This window comes from Pelecanus crispus, chromosome 3 (genome assembly GCF_030463565.1).
Source record: "Pelecanus crispus isolate bPelCri1 chromosome 3, bPelCri1.pri, whole genome shotgun sequence".
NCBI classification, from domain to species: domain Eukaryota; kingdom Metazoa; phylum Chordata; class Aves; order Pelecaniformes; family Pelecanidae; genus Pelecanus; species Pelecanus crispus.
In genome coordinates, this window is record NC_134645.1 from 130,586,184 (window position 1) to 130,608,529 (window position 22,346).

At 49.7% G+C, this 22,346-nt stretch overlaps 1 protein-coding gene across 1 annotated transcript in view; it reads right to left on the minus strand.

Moving 5' to 3' along the window:
• Nucleotides 1-290: 290 nt before the first annotated feature.
• EXTL3 (exostosin like glycosyltransferase 3) overlaps nt 291-22,346 on the minus strand; it is a 33,626-nt gene continuing 11,570 nt past the window's right edge. Inside the window, exons 2-5 of the mRNA XM_009480812.2 lie at nt 7,184-7,311; nt 3,533-3,677; nt 2,433-2,561; nt 291-500 (exon numbers count right to left, since the gene is read on the minus strand). Of these exons, the coding sequence (XP_009479087.1) occupies nt 291-500; nt 2,433-2,561; nt 3,533-3,677; nt 7,184-7,311 (612 nt within the window). The remainder of the gene's footprint in view (nt 501-2,432; nt 2,562-3,532; nt 3,678-7,183; nt 7,312-22,346) is intronic.

Below are 22,346 nucleotides of genomic sequence, written 5' to 3' on the forward strand. Positions count from 1 at the left end.
GCCACTAGCCAACGTGCCATTCCTCAGTGTACGATCCTAGGGAGTGTCTTTACAGAAGCTGTGAGATCCTGTTCCCTGTCACTCGGTCGAGTTGCTGTGGGGAGAGTGGGAAGGGAGGGGGAAACGTGCCCGTCCAAATCCAGGACGTCCCTTTTGCTCCGCGGGAGGGAGGCCGGAGTCAATAGCAAAAGGCATTTTGCACTCGCAGCCCTGCCAAAAAGCCGCTCTCCACCCTCGCCTGCCTCCAGCCGAAGTTCGGAGAGCTGAGGGTGCCCGGCTGCCTCCCGCTTCTAGATGAACTTGAAGCATTTTGTCTTGTCATGGGGCAGGCGGGTCTTGAAGAGGACCGAGTCCACGCGGAACTGGGTGTACAGGAGGGGCATGTACCCGTACACCTTGACAAAGAAGTTGATGCACTTGTGTCGCTCATGGAAGTGAGAGTCGTCGTGCGAAAGCGCCTGGGGGCACCCGGGGCAGCGGAAAGTCCAGCGGGAGGTCACCTGCAATGAGAGGGACAAAGACGGTCACGGCCACGCTGCCCACGACACCCTGGCCCGGGGGGACACCCTGCCTGCGCCCAAGGCACTGCGCGGGGGAACCTGGCTTGATGCCCTTCGTGACGTGCCGCAGGCCGGGCACAGATTGGGCTGCGCTCTCCCCAGCTGCTGGGTGTCCCTTGGAGGGTGTCCGGGCAAGGAAGGACGTGGTCCATACCAGCCCTGCCAGAGCAGAGACTTAAAGGGGACTTGATGATCTACTAATGCTTAGTTACTTTTTTTTTTGGTTTAAGGTTTGAGAAGCTGTTTCAGGAAAAAAAGACCTTGAGAAAGGATCTCCTTTCCTTTCACCGGCTACAGATGGAATCACAGAATGGTTTGGGTGGGAAGGGACCATTAGAGCCCACCCAGCCCAACCCCTGCAGTGAGCAGGGACAGCTTCAACCAGAGCAGGGTGCTCAGAGCCCCGTCCAACCTGGCCTGGGATGTTGCCAGGGATGGGGCATCTCCCACCTCTCTGGGCAACCTGTGCCACTGCCTCACCACCCTCAGTGTAAAAAATTTCTTCCTTATATCCAGTCTGAATCTATTCTTCTTTAGTTTAAAACCATTACTCCTTGTCCTGTGGCTGCAGGCCCTGCTCCAAAGCCTGTCCCCACCTTTCCTGCAGCCCCTTCCAGCAGTGCAGGGCCGCAGGAAGGTCTCCCCGCAGCCTTCTCTTCCCCAGGCTGCACAAGCCCAGCTCTCCCAGCCTGGCCTCAGAGCAGAGCTGCTCCAGCCCTCGGACCATTTCTGTGGCCTCCTCTGGCCCCGCTCCAACAGGTCCCTGTCTGTGCGGTGCTGAGGGCCCCCGAGCTGGGCGCAGGGCTCCAGGGGGGGCTGAGCAGAGCGGAGCAGAGGGGCAGAGCCCCCTCCCTCGCCCCGCTGGCCACAGATGCTCCAGAAGAATTAGCAATTTGGGGTACCTCTTGTTTTAGGCACCCAGAGTAATATCTTTGGAGGGGGCTCCAGTTTTCAGGAGGTGCTGAGGGGCCACCCGTTGATTAAAGGGCTTCCTTGTCTGTCTTGAATCAGCCATCCCACTGCCATGCCCTTTGGTTTTGGTCTGATTCTCCTCTCAGCTGCACCAAACTCGACAACCTCCACTTGATAGTAGCTCCAGATGGGAAGAACACCACAGAGAAAAACCCACTCATCATATTTATGGCCAAGACCCATCTCCAAGGCAGCTGGCCTGCGACCGTGAGACATATGCAGGGCTGTACAGAGCAGTTTGCCAGCAGCGATAAAGAGCAGAATGAGCTGCATCTGAAATTCATGCTCAAAATTGTGACATCCATTTGTTATCACAGGGCAGGGAAATTTCAGCTGGGCTGTGGTGTTTGGACCGACAGCCCTCCCCACGCAGATGAGCCTAAATGTCTCTGGAAAGCTACACAAAATCAGCAAGGAAATCATTCCTACTTGTGCTGTATGTTATGGGAAGAAGGAAATTTGTCTTTTTGGGATCAGCTGCTCAGAAGGGCCTTTGCTGAGCCAGGAAACCCTCCGGTCTGGGCTGCAGCAGTCAAACCCCAATTCATCCGCTCGCCGTGGTGAGGATTTGACTGCTTCTAAGGGCTGTACTGAGTTTTCATACCTTTTTGAACACAAACTACATCTCCTCGAGGCCGGAGAGGGGACGTGCTGCCAGCCTTGAGCACATCATGCTTGCAGCACCGCGCTTCAGAGATGCAATGCAGCCAGATTTCGGTAAGGGCAGCACGTGCTGCACAGCAAAGCTTCTGCACCAGGCTGTGCTGAGACGAAGGGAGCTGGATTTCCCCCGGAGCACAGCAGCCTCCTAATACCCCGCTTGCCTTTCAAAGACATCAACCAAACCACCGTTTCTCCAGAAAAGTAAAGCCCAGTACAAGCTTCTGCCCAGCACTTTACCTTTATGGGAGGTTTTCTCGTCAGGTGAGAGACCAAGAAGTTCATGGCGATGTCCTCGCAGTTAATGTATTCATCCACCATGTCGCGGATGGCTTGCGGCATCACGTAGGAGTACAGGTAGGCGTAGTACTGCAAAGGATCAAAAGGCACAACATTGCTCGAGGTGGTCCCAAGCAGCAAGCGCCCACCCGTCGCTGGTGCCATCTGCACCAGACCTGGAGCAGTTGTGGCACCGCAGGTGAGCACCAAGACCACTCGCTGGGACACGCCTGACCCTGAGCTCAAGGATGGTGGTGGAGAGACCACATAATGGCGTTAATCCTGCACCCAGGAGATCTGCTGTAGCCAGAGCAGCAGCAAATCTACCCCACAGCCGCCACCCTTGCTGAGTCCCGAGGCTCCTGTAACCTCAGAAATCTAGAAATAATGGTTTCAGCCCCCTCAGGTCTTGCTGTCTTTGCTGCTGCAGTCAGCACGGCAGCAGTAGCTGGTGAATTTACCTTCCCACTGCAATATGAGAGCTCAGGATGGTTCCTTTGGGAAAACATCCCATCCTTTTCTCAAGGTCTGTTTCCCCACTGCTGCCTCTCCCACAGAGAGAGGCACACGTCATGGAGCCAGTTTCTGCACTGCTCCCTTCCAACATCAACCAGCCACCTCCCACATCTACCAGCCAGCCCATGCCACCACGCAGCTGCAGAAACCCGGGACTTCCCTGCAAATCACCCCTTGCAACACTTTGAGTCTGTAAGATTAAAGATGCTACAGTAAAGACGCAGGGCAGGCAATCCTGTGGCCGGCCTCGCCCTCGCCATGACCGAGAGCATCGCTGAAATGCGCTCGGCCCCGCGCTCCATCCGCCCACTTCAGCGCCGTGGTGCTTCTCACGTGGCACAAACAGATGCTGCTCCTCGAGGAGACCGTTCGCTGGGACACAGACCAGTTGCTGGCTGTGTTTCAGTTTGGAGGAAGCAAGGGAAAAGGAGCGGTGAGCTCCAAAATTTCTTCTTTAAAAAATAAAAACACCCCGCAAACATACAGACTTTGGTTACTCTGAGAAGGAAGGGAAAGCTCAGGGCTTTGTGGCCACCATATCTCACCTTATGGAAGAAGGCAGCACCAGTGAGCACCATCGAGAGCTCGCAAGAGTAGTTGGAGTTGTAGAGCCAGGACTGATGGGGGATATCCCACGCGTGGTAGCGCCCCGGAAAGCCAACGATGCGGTCCCTTGCCTCTCTCCAGACACTGCAAACACAAAGCCTTTCAGTGAGACACAAACCCGGGGAGCCCGGCCAGAGATGAGAACCACTACACGCAGGGCTATGCCCTCGACGCCAACGGACCGGCTCCCAGGTGGGGTTGCAAGTGATGGAGATGCCTATACATAAAAAAGTTTGGCAACTGCTCATCCAAAGATTGGCCAACATACACTGTAGTTTGGGCAAAAAGCATAAACATTGTTAAAACATGCAATTACTTTGCTTTGAAGTCCATTTAATGTTTTTTAATAAAAATACAGAAAATTCCAATATGCTAAAGACGGCTTTTTAGGTAGGCTGTTGAGTACAAGCTCGCCCACCTCTGCAGCACTGAAGGTCTGTTGTCAGCAGGAGGGACCGACCGGCCGTCACAGCTGCCCGAGTGACATGTGAACAAGGTCTCTCCCCGAGATAACTCTGATTTCTTTCCTGTTGTAGCTCAGGAAAGGGCTGAACGCAGAAATCTCAGCTTTGATGGACACGCAGAATTTGTTGGCCTTCTCTTGTTAAAGGTTAAAAGCTGTTAGATGTGAAGTGAAGCATCACTCAGCCAACTCTCCCAAGCACGGGCTGTGAGCACAGACCAATTCTGCTTGGTACGAAGATGAGCTGCTCACCCTGGTCCTCTCCTAGACACACGTTTGAGTTGCTTATTCACAGGGGAAGTGCTAGTAAATCATAAATTCCAGATTTTCTAACCCATAAGGACTGTTCCGTAGTTTCAAAAGAAAACTACCAAAAAAGCCCAGTGGCCCAAAATTAGTTTCTGAATTACGCAGAGAATGGAAAACTTAAGACCTCGGATGGAAAGGCAGAGGAAGAGGCAGCGAAAGCCAGCGAGATGGGAAACTCTTCCGTTTGCCACCAGCTTCCCGCAGCCCATGCAGGGGCATCACTGCACAACGCGTACGCCAGTGCTGCTCCTCTCTTATTTCCCTCTACAAGGAGTCCAGAGCAGCCAGGGCTTGGCCTGGGAGGAACCCAGCGTCTCCCGGCCTCTTCCCCCAAATCCCTGGGATTTTCCATCACCCAGAAGCTCAGTTTCCTTCTCCGTAAAGTCGAGATAACATCAAGCTCACTTTAGGAAAGCTGCTGAGATGCTGAAGACCCTGGTGTCTCCAGACGGAAGATCTGGAGTGCCAAACTGCCAGCTTCCCATCCCAAACCAGCACCCAGTGGCTTCCCAGGCTCTGTCCATACGGGAAAAGCCATGGGGGCTGTAAGTGCCTCCTCCACCTTAACACACACTCACAGTTGAGCCGTAGGGAATTAAATCCTGAGGTTTGCATGTGAGAGCATGGGCTCGCTTAATATTCTGCACTCATCTGAAGCTCACTCTCCTCGAGAGAAATCCCACAGGACAGCTGCAACACTGGCAGGAATAATTAAGGAAAATGTCAGTACCTAACGCCTAACCTGGGCAATAAATCCAGCTTCCACTGGCAGGGGTGCTGGCTTCCTTCGGATCATCCGATCCCATCTTGCTAACAGTTGGTGTCCAAGCTGCATCTCCAAACCCAGTGACTCCAGACTACAAGAAACAAGTCCCAGGTAGGAGCCTGTTGACATGGAAGGGCTTTCCCTTCTTCACAGGCATAAAATAGGGCAGAAAGTGGCCTTTTTGGTTTTTTTTTCCCTTGTGGATGCGAGTTCCTGGTTCCTCCCCCAGCCCCTGTTCCCGTGAAGAGCTACAGAAGCAATGGCTGCAGGGCAATCGCTGGCTGCTGGCAAGACCCAGTTTCCGAGAGCCCTGAGCTTTCATTACGCTTACTGACACAGCCAGGAACAAAGATGTGCTTATTGTCACATCCTCTACTCAAATTAATAAACCTGGTAATGAAAACTGAGTAATTAACACCGCCAGCAGCTTCCCTGGTACCACCCTCCCAGCAAGCGCTTGTTTGCTGTGGTTTCTGTCAATCCAATGGGATTGTTTTGAAAAGCCGGAGTCGAAACTACTCATTCCCCTTCACTTCTCCCACGTCTCGCCTTCCTATGAACGTGACGCTTTTTCCTTCCCAGCTCAGCCAGAAAAATAAGGATTTCTCCAGAGAATCGGTTTGGGTGTGCTCCTTGGAAAGGTTTGCTTCAGGCACCCACCTCCAGCTCGCTCCTGAGCAGCAAATGGAGCAAGAAGAGGCTTTTGGCCCCAAGAATTACAGCCCAAAGCAAAGTTTCAACAAAACACAGTTGTTACGGGCAGAGGTTCACTCAATCGCCGAGACACCGTCTCTTCACCGCCTGAACGCGTTTACACAGGGAGGCTTTGTGGGAACAAGGTGTTTGTAAGCAGGGATATGAGTGAGAATAATACACGGCACTTAGAATTTTCATTTGATGCTCTCCAGGGCTAATCGATAAAGCCTCAGCCAGGTGCTGTGGTAAAGCGAAGGTAAACGGAGACCAAAGAGGGGGAGAAAACGGCCAAGTTCAGATAAAGAGCCTGGAACGGGGCATGGAGGGGAAGCCAGGAGTCCTGACGCCTACTCCCTTGCTTTAATCACTTTAACACCTCGTTCCTCATCTTTCAGTGAGAGCTTGTTGGGTTTCCAGGCATTTTGTTCCTTTTAATCTTCCTCCCAAGCATGAGCCAACACGTTTCGGTGAGAGCAGAGAGCTGGTCCCCATCTCCCGCCCCCCAGCCAGCTGCTGGGTGCTCTCGGATTAGCAACCGCAGCCCCCGCTCCCGGCCCGGTGGGCTGACGAGCCGCAGCCAAACGAGCGCCAGCGCTCTCTCCTCGTGCCCATCCTCACTCCCTGGAGCCTCTTTGGCAGCCGGCGAGGTTTAGCTCTACGAGCTGCAGGAGCAGCCTGCAGAAACCTCCCACGGCAGGAGCCCACGTAACTGCTTTATCCCTTGGCCCCGTAATCAGGAAGCTTTTTGCTAGGGCAAAGTCAAGGGAAAACACAGACGCTGGAGCAGAAAGGGGGTGAGAATGAGAGCCACCAGCACCAGCCTTTTCTGTGAAACGTCTGTCTTCTCCACACTCTGCAGAAAAAAAAAGCCAAAATAGCTGCCGCATCCCAATGTCACACGGTGCAAAGAGGACGGCAGCCCACCGCGAGCACATGAGCATCACGTCCCGCAGCGGCTGCGAACGTCCTGGCCTTGCCAATGGCACATGAAGGATGGAGCGCAACAGCCTCCTGGATTTGTTTTCCAGTTTCTTTTCACCCTAGGAAGCCACGCACCCCCAAAATCATTAAGAGAGTATTATCAGCACAGCAAAAGCCGAAGAGTCGAGTTTAAGAAGCGTGAGAATCAGGGTTGCCTGGACAACCTGAAATCAGCCCATCTGCCTGCACTTGTTAAACAGTTCATTAGTGCATATTACTCCTCCAAGAAACTGAGTTGGAAAGCCATGGGAAGGGATGTGCTCGTCCTAATTCTGGCCCTGGCTTTAGCCACGAGGCCACGCTGCACCTGAGCAGACCCTGGATATGGAAAACATCAGTTTGGGTCCAAAGGCTACGTGCACAGAGGCTACTCACCGGAACCCAAACATGATCTCGTCGTGGCGCAGGTGAGCATCGTCGTCGATGGATAGGATGGCTTCCGTCTCGATCTCATCCCACGGCAGGAACCGGTTGTTCAGGCTGTTTTTCTCTGTGCGGACAACCTAAGAGATGAACACACAATAGTTACGGTGGCTGCACGTGCACAGAGAAGAGATTCAGGGGCTGGGGCTGCGCGCTCCAGCTGCGGCAGTCCAGCATTTTGGTATTGCTTCGTAGCCCCTGCGATGGGGCAATGCTTTCTACGCAAAAATCAGCTCACTCCGGCGCCAGCTCCAGCTTCCAGCCCTTCTACCTGCCGCCTCCTGCCCGTCTCGCAGGACGGCCAAAGCCGAACCCGATCCCCACGATGCCAGGTACCAGCTGCAACGGCTGCGCTTGCGGTTGCCTGCCCTCTCGGAGGAGGTGGCTCTGCAATAACGAAGCATCAGCCAGAGGTGGAAACACGGTAGCCACGGGGCCGGTCTCTCCTATGGCCACTGAAGAAGTGGCCCTAGCAGCATTTCTCTAGCGCTGATGGGAACTGAATTGTTTCTGCAACTACCCACGATTTCTGCCTTGGACACAATTCGTTTGCAATGCCTTCCCTCTCTCCAAACTCTTCCAGCTGCGCGCTGTGCAATTTCCCTTATCCTCAACCACACACGCGTAAAATCAGACTGAATTTCTCCCTCTTCTTGACTGCTCCTTCCACGCTGCACCCTTTCTTCCCCTTGCTCTTACACTTTTCGCCTGCCCCGGCTGATCTATAGTCGCTCGGTTCATCCCAGGCTTCCCGTGCCTTTCAATCCCCCCAGTCATTTCTCTGGCTCTCCCCTGAACAATCTCTCTTGATTTAAAAATAAAGTCCAGCCTGGTGAAAAGAATAAGGCGTCACGGCAATAAAACTCCATTAAATAAGATTACATTTGATCACATAAAAAAAGCCCACACTGAAACCATTAACAGTGGAAAATATTTGTATCGGGGATCTGCATGACAGCTGGTACGATTAAATTCCCATGTAAAGCCAGTGTTAGTGCTTTCATCTGTCAATAGCTGCTGGGGGGGGGGGGGAAATGGAACATTTGACAAGAACGCATTAAAATCTTTCACTGAAGATCCATCAAAAAGCACGAACAATTTATTGCAGGGAGGTGAACAAATTATGCAGCTCTAAGCTGTGGTGGAGCAGGGCCAGAGCGGAGCCGGCAGCAATCCCACCCCGGGAGGGCTGCGATGCAATTAGCGCCCGTAGGGGAAGGCAAAAGCAGAGACAGACAATGCCGGCACAGGAATTTCTTCCCCCTCTCCCTCCCAAGGTGGAGAAGCATGACAAAAATCAGCACGGCTTTTGTATCTACTTTCGGAGTTAGCGTGAGCCAGCAGATGCTCCCAGGGATATCTTCTCTATCTGGGAACTGCTGGAAAAGAGAGGTTGCAGGAATCACGGTGGGAATGGGCGATGAGGAGGGAAGCGGGAGAGGAGGCAACTTCACACACTGATTTGGGGGAGGTAGCTGGTAAGACAGGAATCAAAAAACCAGGAGGTTTGGAACGGTACGGCCCTAAGGCACTGGCCCAGGAAGACCTGGACGCAAGGAGGCCAGCGCAGGCTTCAAGAAAACCACCTCCACAGAAGCATGACCAAGCCCCACACGCTGTGGGCATCCTCTGGATGCGTCAACCAGGAAAGGAGAGGAGCCAAGAGTGGTCCCCAAACTGTCGACAAGGAGAATTTAAAACCTCTCCTAAATTGCCACGGCTGTATCTGGAAATGGCTTTAGCAAACCCAAGTGCTCTTGCAGCTGCACCAGGAGGACCAGGTCTGCTGGCTCAGGAAGAGGGGATGTGGCTCTAGACCGGGCAGCTGGGCCCCGCTCAGAGTTGCTTTTTGGACTGGAAGAGCAATCTGGCACCCCGATACGATGACAAGACCAAGAACATCACACAGGGCAGCAAACCAGACCTTGGTAGGGGCCCCTCCAGTGGGACACAGGCATTCCACCTTTTTAATTAAGAGTCGTTAGCCCCCATTTCCAGCTCTTTTCTAATTAATCACCCAGTGCATCATGGCATTTACAGGATCCATTTTTATTACGTGAGTGGTTAAATGCAGAAATTTTCTGCCTCCCACATGTGGCCAGCTCCTCTCCCGGCAGCCCACCCCGCATACCAGCTCTCAAGTGCTTCCTGGAGACTTCAGGATCAGCAGCGATTGCAAAAACCACCTAAGAGGAGCTTTCATGGCTTCTGATGCAGGCAAGGGCCCCTCCAGTAAATTCCAGCCTGGACCAGTTGGGAACTGGTCACCACTCTCTCCAGCTCAACAGTGATGTACGATGGGTTTCTGAAAGCAGCACTGTTTCTCCTGATGAAGTCCCATGACCACCAACTTTTTCCTCCTGTTGCTGATCCCACCTCCTAGAAAGTTTGCAAAGTTATTAAACCCAGCACCAATAAATAATTTAGCGTTCTGCTAAAGAGCACGTGCCACGCTGCATGTCTGCTGACGGTGTTTCCTCAGAAAGCTTGACCTCAGTGAAGTCTGTGGGTGTCTCACCCATTAGGATTAGCAGAAGTTGGACTGAGTCCACAGTAAATTGATATCATGCTCTCTAGGCAAGGTCCTGCCTTGCCAGTTGAAGATGGATGGATGGATAAAGGATAAAAGAGTAAGCACCACCAGGCTGAGCAGCAGAAACCCTTCTCTGCCTCACCGACACGCTGGGAAGCAGATACTGGGGAGGAGAAAGGCTCTCAGGAAAGATTCGTGTGCCGCATCTACAAACATCAACTCGTTTCTGCTCCCCAAAGCTGAAAACAGCAGTACAGGGGTTTTGCCCACAGCACTGTCCTGCATTTCGTGTTCAAGCCACTTTTAAAGCTCTTCCACTGCCAGAGCGAGCCGCCGCAGCAACTGTACGTTTTTGTGTCACCCACTTCCAACAGGACCGTGCAAAAGATTAAAGAGAACCCAGGGCCAGATCTGAGCTTTGGCTGCTATTCACAATCAAGAGAGAGGTAAAGGTGTGATATTTAGCTCAGATGTCCAATGACCCAACAAAGTTGGGGCTTTTTTTCACCTGAACTTTGGAGTCAGGTCCACCTTCTCGCGTTGTAAAGATCTGGACAGGAAGCAAAACTCAGCACAAGCTCTGCAACGGGCATGTTTCAGGTTACTCCATCAAATCTGAAGCTTTGCAGGCCTGGAAGTGTCAGTGTTCAGCTTTTGCATTTCACAGAAAATAGGTGTAGTCCTGCCTTTCATCTAGGAGTATTTAAGATTTAAGCACCCTGTAAATCAATAGATCCCAAGGAAAAACCCAGCAAATTTATTGCTTGACTTGTTTTCCCACAACTTGCTGAACAATAACATGCTGCAACTCATGTCAATGGAGAAAGTGAAGTGGATCCTACCTCACACGTCCGAAATTGGGGACCCCACAGGACAGAGACATCAGTGCACCGGCATTAAACCCCTCCCTAAAGAGAAGGATGCTGCAAAGGAGCCGGATGCCTCCAAGCCTTGATGAGCACGTTCAATTCATCACATCAGCTCCAGCAAAAGTTAGAAGCAACTTGAAGCTATTGCCTGTGATGCCTTGTTTTCCAAGACACCATCCCAATTTACAGCGCTTTTAGGATGCAGCTAATTGTCATCAGACAACTCTGCAGTGGCTTTTGTAAATCCCTGCACTTCCCCCTGGGCAACTACACCAAGGAAGCACTCGGGGACCTGCCGGCAGCGATCTGAGATGGGATCGATGGGGCTGAGATTCAAAACCTTCCTCCCATTTCTCTGTCCCCCCGAGACGGTTCAAACGCGGTGCCTCCCCAGGCAAGACCAGGTTTTGATCTTGACCGCATACACTGCATCCCAAGCCGCGGAAACGAGGGCATTGCGTTATTAGGCAGAAAATATAACTCTTGAGTAAGATAAAAGTGAATTTTCGGGCAACTTTTCTGCTTTAATACAAGCAGCTAAAAACAGGTTAGGGGGAATGGGAAGAGTACTTGAATCAGGGACTTGAAACATTTCTATTCTGAAGTTTTTACATTTCAGTGGGCCTCTAAAAACAGCAGATTTCTCAGGCATGAAGTGGACATCATGGGCACAAATGTACTCAGAAGCTTATTAAGCCAGGTGAAAAAAGAAGGGTTATTATATCAGCAAAATACAAAAAAAGGCCAATCCTCTCCCTCACATGGCATTAAGTGAGATTTAGCAATTTTTCATGACTTTGCCACGCACTTAAAATACAGCTGAATGACACCTTATTGTGCCATGTCCTCGTCCGCAGGTATCTCAAAACACTCTTCCAGCAATAACTAATTAATCTCCCTCCACCACGTGTGGGGCTGGGTGGAGAAAACCAGCAGCCACTATGGTGACCACACATCTATACGTACAGACAAGAGGCACGTGATGTTGCCAAATTCAGGGATTTACAGGCCAGAGGAGGTCATCCTGATAATCTTGTGTGACCTCCCTACATGGTGGGCCAGGAGACTTGGCACAGCCACCCTTCCTCTGGAAGACTCTCATCACACAGCACCGTAAAACAGCTGTGAAATGACAACTCAGACCAAATCACAATGCTATGAGTTCAAACTTCATGGCGCTGGTTGAACTCTAAATGCTTTCTGGAGAACCAACAGCAGACGGCTGGTGGGGCTGACGGCAGTAAGTTAAGCCAAAAGGGCCTTGCAAGTCACCTACATTAAGCTTCTGCATGATCCAAGTCACAGAGACCTCATCTCAGACCTGAGCTGGCACCAGTAGAAGCATCTCCACAGAAAAATGTCTCCATTTGAAGACATCAAGAGTGGGGGAACCCACCTCTCCTCTGAGATGTTCACTCCCAAACGTTAACAACTTGCTCCTTGTGAATTACCTGCCTTCAGCTCCCAGCTGCTGCTCCTTGGTGGGCCTCATTCGCCCCAGAAAAGTACACAGGTGCCGTAACCAAACCCTCTCTCTGTTCTTTTTCAAACAGATTGAGGTCTCAATCTCTCACCCAGAGCTGTTTCTCCTGCCCTTCCATCATTTTAATGATGAGTTTCGCCACAACTTTGTTTCTCAAGGGTCTCAAGCCAAAAGCTCTGTCAAAACCCAACAGAAGATGTTCCCTCAGCAGAGCTGAAATGCTGTGCTCCGGCAAAACAGAGAGTCAGCAGTTACCCTTATCCAAGGAGATTAAAATAGTGAGGAGGACACGAAATCAGCCATCGAGCTAAGAGAAAAACACAAACGCATTTACCAAAAAGCCACCTTCCCTTACAGCAAACATTACGGCTCCCAAAACTGAGCAGAGCATCAGTGGTAGAACCTGCATGCAAACCCCAGCCCCTCCAGTCTGAAAACTATCCCAGATTGTGTATTTCTGGCTGTCTTTATTTTGGTTATTTTGGGCTTTTCCTTGGGAATAACTTTTTTTTAAAACACTGTCATCAGCTAAATGGCCCCCAGCTCAAAATCATGAACGTCCTGAAGAGTTTGCAAACTTCTGAGACAAACTGCAAGACCTAAAATGCCTCCGAGCACCCGACACACCACATTAGAAGTTTCCGCTCCTTTCAGCAAATCAATTCAAGGTGATTCAGTTCCACAACGTGGGGGTTATTTTGACTCAAAGAGCACAAAACCTCACAACTCTATGCAAGCCCGTTTGCTCCTGGTGTTGCTCACAGTTACGCTGGCCCAAATGGATCTTAAAAAATGTTAGACAGAACTAAACCAGAGCATAAATCCAGCAATAATGCCCCAACCAATACTTTATAGTACATTTTTATACATAAATACAAAAATGCAGTAAAATCAATATCTTCCAGCAGTCTCCTTGCCAGTGAGCCTTTACGCTTAAGCTTTAAATTAAGTGTCACATATAATTTGACAGTGAAAACATGAAGAACGTCTATGCCCTTGGAGAAGTTTTGACAGTTCAACTTAGTGAACTAGATTGATTTCTGGGCAAAGAGCAAACTCTGCAAGAAACCAGGAACCTCATTGCTCACATCATGTCTTCATCAGAAAAAAAACAGAAGGATGCCCTTAGGAGGGCTGGATAATCTGGGGAGACGAAGAACAGGCTCTTGGGAAAAGGATCCGTTTCCATCATTCCCAAATACGTGCCAATTCAACCCAAATGGGCTAGGGAAAAATAGCACCATAGGCAGAGTAGGGATGGGGACACCACAAGCTCCCTTTCACCATGCAGTTGAGAATTACGGCACTGAAGATGCGGGAGCCAAATGCATCTGCCTCTTCTGCCTGAAGAGATGACCTCGATCTACACTTCGAAGGAAAAAGCAGAGAGCTCCTGCCAGCGCAGTCCTCCAGGGAGGATGCATATTTACAGCACTGTCAATCCCTTTTCTTGGCACTGACTCTGAACGTTTATTAGTAAGGTTCAGTGAAGCAAGTCTCCTGCTTTGCGGAACGCCCTAGCCAGAGGCTCCGGGGTTGTGCCCTTTCGCTTGCTGCTTTCCCAAGGACTGATCCACTGGACCGCAGCAAAGCCCTCTGCCAAACACAACTTAGCATGATGGAGACAGCACTGACCTCAGGGGTAGGATATTCCCAGGACCTCATCTGGGGCAAAGCACAAAACAACACCACTGTTCTTCTACTCCGCATGGAGGAGCAGGTAGGAGTTAAGATCCTCTCCATGAAGAAAAGGGCTAACGCGTCTCCCAAATCATGAGTGACCAGTCTGACCACATGGACTTGGCTCCAGAGGTGCCACCGTCGTCATTCCCACCCATAGAGGAAGGCAGGATTTGCGCATTCGGGAGCCGATGGTCTTCATCCCACCCATATCCACATCCTTGGTTCAAGTCAAGCAGGCTGCTTCCCGCCCACCTTGACGACAGCTTTTTCTTTCTACAGAAAGCACGTGGGAAGCCAAGACTTCTGCAGCAGCTAACCCATGCGTCTGCAGGCTTGCAGCAGACGCGGCTGCTCCCGTTGGCTAACGTAGTAAGGAATGCAATTAAAAATCAGCCAAACTAGGCTCAATAGAAGTTAGGGAGGGCTCTGTTAGCAGACTTTGGGAAATGGTAAACTCCAGCAGAGGGGAAAAACGAGCAGGTATCAAGTATCCCTGCAACTCTTCTGTAATCAGACATTTATTTTCAACTCCTACTTTGGACAAATTCAGGCATCCTCTGATGATTAAAGTTGTCCAGATTGGGCCTTAAGACCCACAGACTACCTGATACACCAGGGTCCCTTCCCTCTACGCATCAGTATACAGGTGCCGAGTCAGAAGATTATTTACAAGACTCCCTAGAAGGAATTATACATGTGTGTGCAGATTTGCATATGCATAAGCAGGATAAATCACATCTTTTTTTACCACGGCTGACTCCATGCCCTGCTCCCTCTGCAACCGAGGTGTTAGATCAGACTGGCACTTGCTTCTCTGCAAATGCAACCAGAGATGAGCACGAGGAAGACGACAAATCTGCCTGGTCCCATGAAACAGCAGCATCCTTGAAGCTGTGTACATTTTCGGGAGGGCAGCTGTCAGAATGGGTTTGCACTGACCAGCTGGAAATCAAGCAACAAGTTTGGGATGTCAGACAGGGCTACATAAACATCCCCAGCTACGGCAGGGATTTTGGCATCGGGAGAGGCTCCATATGGAAACTACACACCTGAGGTTCTCTCTCAAAGATGACTTTGATCCTGATTTCTCTCAAGCTCTGTGTTATCTTCCCCCAATTTAACATGTCAGGGAGCTGAAAAGAGAAGAGAGGCCAGTCCCAACGCAGGCACCACATGTGCACGTTGGCTGCACGATGAGAAGCCAAGCTCTGTGCCAAGGCAGCTGCCAAGAAGTCAAAGGAGCTGTTGCCATCGCTACAGGTGCCACCAAAAATCTCTGCAGGCCTCTACCCATTCCCAGCTAGATGATGTTTGTGTGAATCACACGGTTCTGACCAAGACCACAGCCTTTTTTCCTCGATTTTCTCACTGTTTTATCACTACCTGCTCTTGGGCAAGCTGAGATGCTCCACAAATGCTGGCAAGATCACCGTGGCTCTCAGCCCAGACCTCAAATCTATTTGACTGCCCTTCCCAAGGACAGCTCCGGCAGTGCTTATTGAAGACTATCAACTGCCTCCTGAAAGTGCAGCATCAAACGCAGTGGCCCCGAGGTCCTGCCCTGCCCATGCAGAACTCGTTCCTCCTGCCAATTTCAACTCCCACCATGAGAAAACCCTCCCCGTTTGCAGAGGACAGAAATTCATCCAATTCCTACTGGCCAGCATCCTGCTTTCCAAAGCCAAAACCACACTGAAAAGCACAGATCCAAGCCTTGAGCTCAGCCAGCAATTCTTCATTTCATGAGAAATAAAAAAATCCGGCCTCACCCAATACAACACGATGCTCCTCCCGGCACGCCGCCAAGCTGCCGGGGCTGTGCGGGCAGGCAGCAGATGGGATGCTAGCATGGCCTTTCCACCATAACCAAGCCCCCGGGATGATGCCTTTCCTCCCCAATATCACGTTCTCATTCCCAGACCAGACCTGAAAACTCGAGCAAATGAATCCAGCACGACACGGGACTACAGGGCATTTCTGACAGTTCCTGATGAGCTGCAAATCCAGGGGAAACTGCAGCACTGCACTTTGACACACACGTAAACACAGTGTTAAAGCTCCTTCCAGAAAAGCTGCCAGCACTGGCAGATCGGCATTTTGTAAAGAAATGGATGTACTTTTAATTGTGAGTGTTTATAGTAATTAATGTTTAAAAAACTTGGGATGCAAAGGCAAAATCACAGAGGCAGAAAGCAGCTCTTTAAGGCGTTTGTTAAGACAACGATCTGCTGTTATCCTAGGGTTAATGCACTCAACTCCAGAAGATATTGATAAATGGGCACGGATGTGACCACAGCTCCTAAACGAGCCCCGTTACCCCGGCCAAAGCCATCCTGGAGAGAGATCCAGGCTGCTCGGATCCCCCTGCGTGCAAGGCGCAGCCGTAAGGGGATGCGCTCCTCTCGTGATTGGTCTCTCCCCATGAAACACCCTCGCCGTGCCCGGCTGGCTCCCAGCTCTGCTCCGGCTAGTCTGGATGAGGCCCGGGCCACGCAGCGCTGGGCTCCGGATGGTGCCGCACCGGCATCTGCTGTGGCCGGGCGAGGGGGAGAGCAGGCAGGAGAAAGAGGACGGCACTTCTCCTCCAGCGCTCGTTCCCAGACCTCTTCCACATCGGTTCTCGCGTACCCCGTAAGTATTCTCTGGCACCTGCTCTCTTGCTTGATTTGATGGCACTTGCACCAAAAATATCGGTCATTTATTTGAAGGTCCACCCGAAAACAGCTCTTCAGAAATGCTCTTAGCGGGGTGTTTCTTCAGTCATCTATTGCCCGATGAGACGTCCCTGGTTTTAACAGCGGCTTCCCCAGGCAATTCTTTACCTTCTTGTTTTCCCTTTACTCTTTGCTTGTAAAGATGGATTGGAAAGTTACCATTATTGCCTTTCTCATGTATTAATTATTCTGCTGCTCCTTCCCCGGCGCTTCCTCTTCACCTTGAGACAGCTACAGCCCCGCTCCTTTACGCCCTGAACCAGCGTAGCTCGACTCCAGACTTCTGTGCTTTGCTACCTCCAATTTAAGGCATTTTCAAAATTTGAATGAAAAGGATTTATAGACTAGTTTAAGACTCATCTCCAGAGGTATGGAAAGAGTTTCACTGGAAGGGTATTTAGCTGCAAAGTTATCCAAAGGCAGTGTATACCGCATATAAATTGGCAAAACAGATGCATTTTTAAAATACGCGTAATTAAATAATGCAACATAAACCCAAGCATAAATTATCCCCCACCGAGAAACAAAACCACACAGGAAGATACTAGTGGAAATCCTTTTTTTAAACTGATACTGTGTCCATGCACGTAATATGTATAAACACTTGGGCCCTCTTTAAACTACTCGACTGCTATCAGTGGGTTGCTCATCTCTGAGATGGGAAAACAGCTTGCGATACAAATAAAACTGATTATTTATTCATTTTCATATGGGTGCAGCTGTCACATCTTTCTAGAGAAACTAAAGGAGAAGAATGCTTATTTTAACATTAAAGGGATCTAGATACTCACTTATTTTTATTCTGTGTGTTGCTGTTAGTGGCTGTGCAATTAAAGATGCACGTTGAGTTGGTTGTCCAATTAGATTTATTTTACAATTATTTGTAGTTATTTGGCTCCAAAGAATGTCCCTGGGATAACATGCTGTCACTTGCAGTTGAGGCTTTCAAATACCTTGTCTCCCATTGCTTCATCTCATTCTCAACTTTCTGAAACTCCGCTCTGTGCTTTACACGAAAAGCGCGCAAGGAAAAACTGCCGAGCGCAAGGGGACAGAAAAGTTCACGCCTCGACTGCCATTAGCATGTCTGGGATCACGAGCCAGATTTACAAGTTGCTGTTTGCTCTGAAACCAGAGAAAGCCACTTCAAGAGGGAAGAGCTCACGCTCAGGGTTTTGATACTGATAACCCCAGTTTTGGGTTTGGTGGGGGGCTTTTTGCAATTAAATTAGCAATATCCGAAGGCGTGATGTTCTGACAGATGAATGAATTGGTGGTCCTTTATCCATGCTCTTTCAAGCTGCAGCTAGACGAATGTTGCAAACCTGCTTTCACCTGCTAAATCCTGTCTTAGTATTCAAGGCCTGAAAATTCAGATTAAATTATTCTGCCCAGCTTAAAAGCAGTCCCAGAGCTCAGAGCCGGAATACGCTGGGGAGACGATGGACGGCAGCAGGAACGTCTGTGGCAAGAGCACGCACGGATTCAACGCAAGCAGGGGCTTATGCATACAATTATTTGTCTTACAAAGTAAGGCAAATAAACTAGAAACATCTGTATGCTGTATTGCCCGTCTGCAAGGTTTCTGCTGCAGTACGGCCCTTACCGGCTGCTGATTCCGCTGCGAGGTTTTGCGCTTGCCCTGCTGTCCACGGCTCCTGTAGGGACCCTCTGCAAGAGGCCATGTGGGGCATCGCGGCCAGCTTTCTGCAGGGAGGACAACGATCCTGCCACCGAGACTTCTCTAGTGACAGCACCGAAACACTCATCCTAACGACAGAAATACATTCTCAGAAAAACTCCCTGTTTTCTCAGCTTTCATTTTACCCTTTCCATCTTCAAGCTCTTGCTTCTGGCAGTCCATCTCAACTCTGAACTTCACCCCTCTGTGCCTCTTCTTCCTCTCCAAATACCCCGCTCAAGCTGCTATAGTGGTGATTTTAACAGCAAGAAGGTTGTTGGATAAACCAGCTTGCTCTTCTACAGCTCAGGGTAATGATATAATGCCCTGTTGAAACTACTTGCGCGCTCCAAGCCGATGTGGCTGCATTTTAACGAACCGGTGCTATCATTTCCTAATCTCGCAGGGCAGCTGCTAGGTTGACAAATGTTTCCTAACAACTTAAAGATCTTTGGATGGAAATAAACTGTTAGAGGATTTTCAAAGGTCAGTCCTATACAATAGGAATATTGCCCTTTCAGATTCTAAGTCGTGAAAATTGACAAATTTCACCCAGTGCCTGATAGCGCAGCATCAATTAAGTGGTGAAACAACAGGGCCGGATACAGAAGGCTGAGATCCAGGAGCTCAGGGCTGGAGAAGCACAGCTCTGTATCATTTAATACAGGGAAAAAATAGCAGTCTTATGTCAGCCTCCCCATTTCCCGCCCCCATAAATTTTATTTGCACTATAAAATTCAGTTCAAGGGGAAGCTTTTTCCCACTAAGACCTCCTCATCTCCACAGCATCCCTTGTCCAGCTCCATGTCTCCATCCAACCCAGACACCTGAGCTCTCCCCGGACAAGATCCAGCAGCGTGCTCAGGGAGAGCCGAGACCTGATGAAATGGGGACACCTGCCTTGCATTTTGTGTACCAAAGGCATTTTGTTAATATTAGGTAAAACATAGAGATGCCATTTCTAACCAGCCCTCGCTGTTGAAAAAGAGAACACACGAAGAGACAGAAGGAGGGCAGGAACATCTTTTAGCTCTTTTCACAAGGTGGAGTACTGGTGCCTGGAGCTCAGGGATGGAGGATTCAGACTGCTTGTGGGTAGCAAAAACTTTCCAGAGCTAGACTGGTGAATACCAACAGCTCAGGAATAGATGTGCATACTGCCCGGGAGCCTGGGAACAGATACCACCTTTCTGCTTCAGATTTAAGCCAATTCTGACTCCTGGGATTCAGTTTGGTTCTGCCAGCAGAGGATCCTTGCAGCATCCTGGCCCATCCCCGGACGCAGGCAGAGCCTGAGAGCGCATCAGGCTGGAGGGATCACTGCTCTGAACTACCTTCATCTCTTGGATCTCTTTTGGGTAAGGCAGGGAATCCGGCACTGCACCATGCAGGGCAGAGATACGCAAGGTCGGAGCGATACCCGCAGCCAGGACTGCTGCACGCTGCTTGGGCTAATTTGTTTTCAGAGCAGCTAGTGAAATTCAGAGCAGCAGAGTGAGAACAGGCCAGGAAGGAGCCCACAGCCAGAGTCCTGCTCCTGTACTTGAACTAACCGCAGAAATGGCATGTAATACAGCCTGTACAGATGAAGAAGAAAAACCCGACCAGCTCACAGAGGAACCGACTGGAAAAGCCTGAGCTTATTTTGGCAAAAATACTCAGTGACCCTGCCTCGCTTTCCCAGCTGCGCGATGCAGGTGGAGTGCTCACCACAGATGTGTTGGGAGATGTGTCAGGCCAGGTACAAGCTCAGTATGTTGTCCTCCTTGGAAGAGCCATACGAGAGCCTGGAACAGCCATACGAGAGCCTAAGAAAAATGCACAAACTGCAACTCCCTGACCTTATTTAAAAAAACCAAACAAACCCTAAAAACTTCTGAAGTACTGAAGCCCAGATCTCTCTCAGCCCTTGACTCCTGAGAAGACTCTGCTAACTAATTCATGCACTTCTAATTTCATTGGAAAAGACACGTCGCTAGTCCCCTGGTCCACGCTGAGAAGTCTGGCAGCAAATGGACTAAGAGCTCAGGGATGGATCTGAGAGGGGCTGTCACATCTCATCTGCAAGACAGAGAGCATGTAAAAGTCAGCAAGGCGATTTAGGAGCACCCTTGAGGTCCCCTCTTCTTGCCAAGCCATCAGCTGCCATGCAATACCAGGTCATCAGCATCAAAGGCAAGGAAACACAGCAACATCCATCTTAGAGATACAGAAACGCACAATAGTCAGAGCATCTCCAGTGGAAGAAGAAAGTGCTGGAAACCCAAGGGATGTGGTCCCAGGGGATTATTGGAAATACCTTCTTTCTGTTCACTAAGTGAGGCAGAGCTTATCTTTCCACACTTTGCTCTTTGGCTGATAGCCCAGCTGCTTTAATTAACAGAGACTTTCGTCAGTGCAAATCCTCAGTATTGTTGTGCAATTACTTCTTCAGCAGGTTCTTTCTCTTTCTACTCAGTATCTGTCAAACAGGATTTCCACTACAGCAGTAAAACAAAACGCCTGGCAGAGCAGGTGCGATTATTTTAAAATTTGTTAAAATTGGTACATCTCACTGTTTGGAATACATTACGTTTAATGATGATCGGTGATGTTGTTCAGCATTTAAAAGCTGCTGCGTCCCATCCCAGAAGAGCTTTAGCGCAGGCATTCCTATCTGCGAGCTGAAGGCATCAAAATGAACATTATATCTCAACTGAGGGAGGAAGGAACCGGGGTCAGACTATTAACTTACTGAACAGCTACTAAAAACGTTGGTATATAAACTTGGTATATAAGCAGAGCCAAGAAGCCATCAAGTTTGCAGGTAGGTTATTTTTTGATGGGAAGAGGATAGAGGATTTATGAATGCTTATGTGGCTGGGAGCAGCAACCATAAAGAGCACTCAGGCACGCAAACCCACTTTTGGCTTCCAGGTTTATTCCAGACTGGAAGCTTTCTGGGGACCTCTGAGATGAGAAGTCCGAGATCTCACTGGGAAAGTTCTGCTGGGTCTGGATGAAATGAAGACAGCTTTCTGCCAGCACGTCTGTCCTCACATCCATTATCTAGAGATGAGAGCTCTTTTACGTAATGTTAGAAGAAAAGAACTAGCAACTTGATACCACGATTCCCTAATCAGCGTTTTATCTCTCATTTTTCTCTGGGATGAGTACAGCTCATGGAGAAAAGCAATTTCCATCAGCTCAAATATCAGAGAATAGGGTCGGTATATTACCCTGAACGTGGCCAAATAAAGGGGAAAGGCAGTTTCACCAAACACGCAATCTCGCCTCAGCAAGCAATAAATGCCTTCTCACTCGGCACGGCAGAGCCAGTAGATGACAATCCAGGCTAGAAGCCCCAGATGGGTTTCTGAAGATTCTCCCTTTGCTCGTAGGCTTCAACTGCTGGATCCTAATTGCTGGATCCCATGGCTGGATCCTACTCCACCTGGTCCATGTCCCACACCAGCCCACCGTCCGCTTCCATCCAGAGGAGCAGAAGGCAGCAGCAAGAGGAGCACCATTCCTGTGCTCTCCAAGCCATGGGCTTTGTGGTGGGCAACGTCATGTTCTTCAAAGCTTGGCTTGCCCTGAGGCTTTTACCACTTAGTGATCTATTTAAACTCCTCCCACTAGTCAATTAAAAAGTAAAATAAAATCAAGGGGGAACAAACGCTTCCACCAAGAGGTAGGTGATACATTACTGGCAAACACGTGGTTGGGATGAACACACACTACCATAATCACCTCCACATAAACCACAGTATGGGTTGGGAATTAAGGACCAGCATGTGCTAGAAATTACATAGTTCACATAAATGAGGCATAATTAAAAATTATTCCTTTTATAAATTTCTGATAAAATCAACCTAATTATTACCAGTGTTTTGAAAACAGTTTGCTTTGTCACCTGCATTCAGAGCAAGAGGAAAATGACCCTTATTGGAAAGAATTATCTGCTTACAGCCGTTATATTCCATAGAAAAGTGCTTTTCTCATTCCTTATTAGCTCCCTTCCTCCACAGAAAAAGATGGGGCTGTTCTTTACTGTAGAGATAAGGCAGCTTTCCACCAGCCGGGGCTCTGGGCAGCTCGGGAGATCAAAGTGACGATTAGTCCCTTCACATTGAAGTTGCAAAAACTGAACCTCCCTACCCAGAAGGTCTT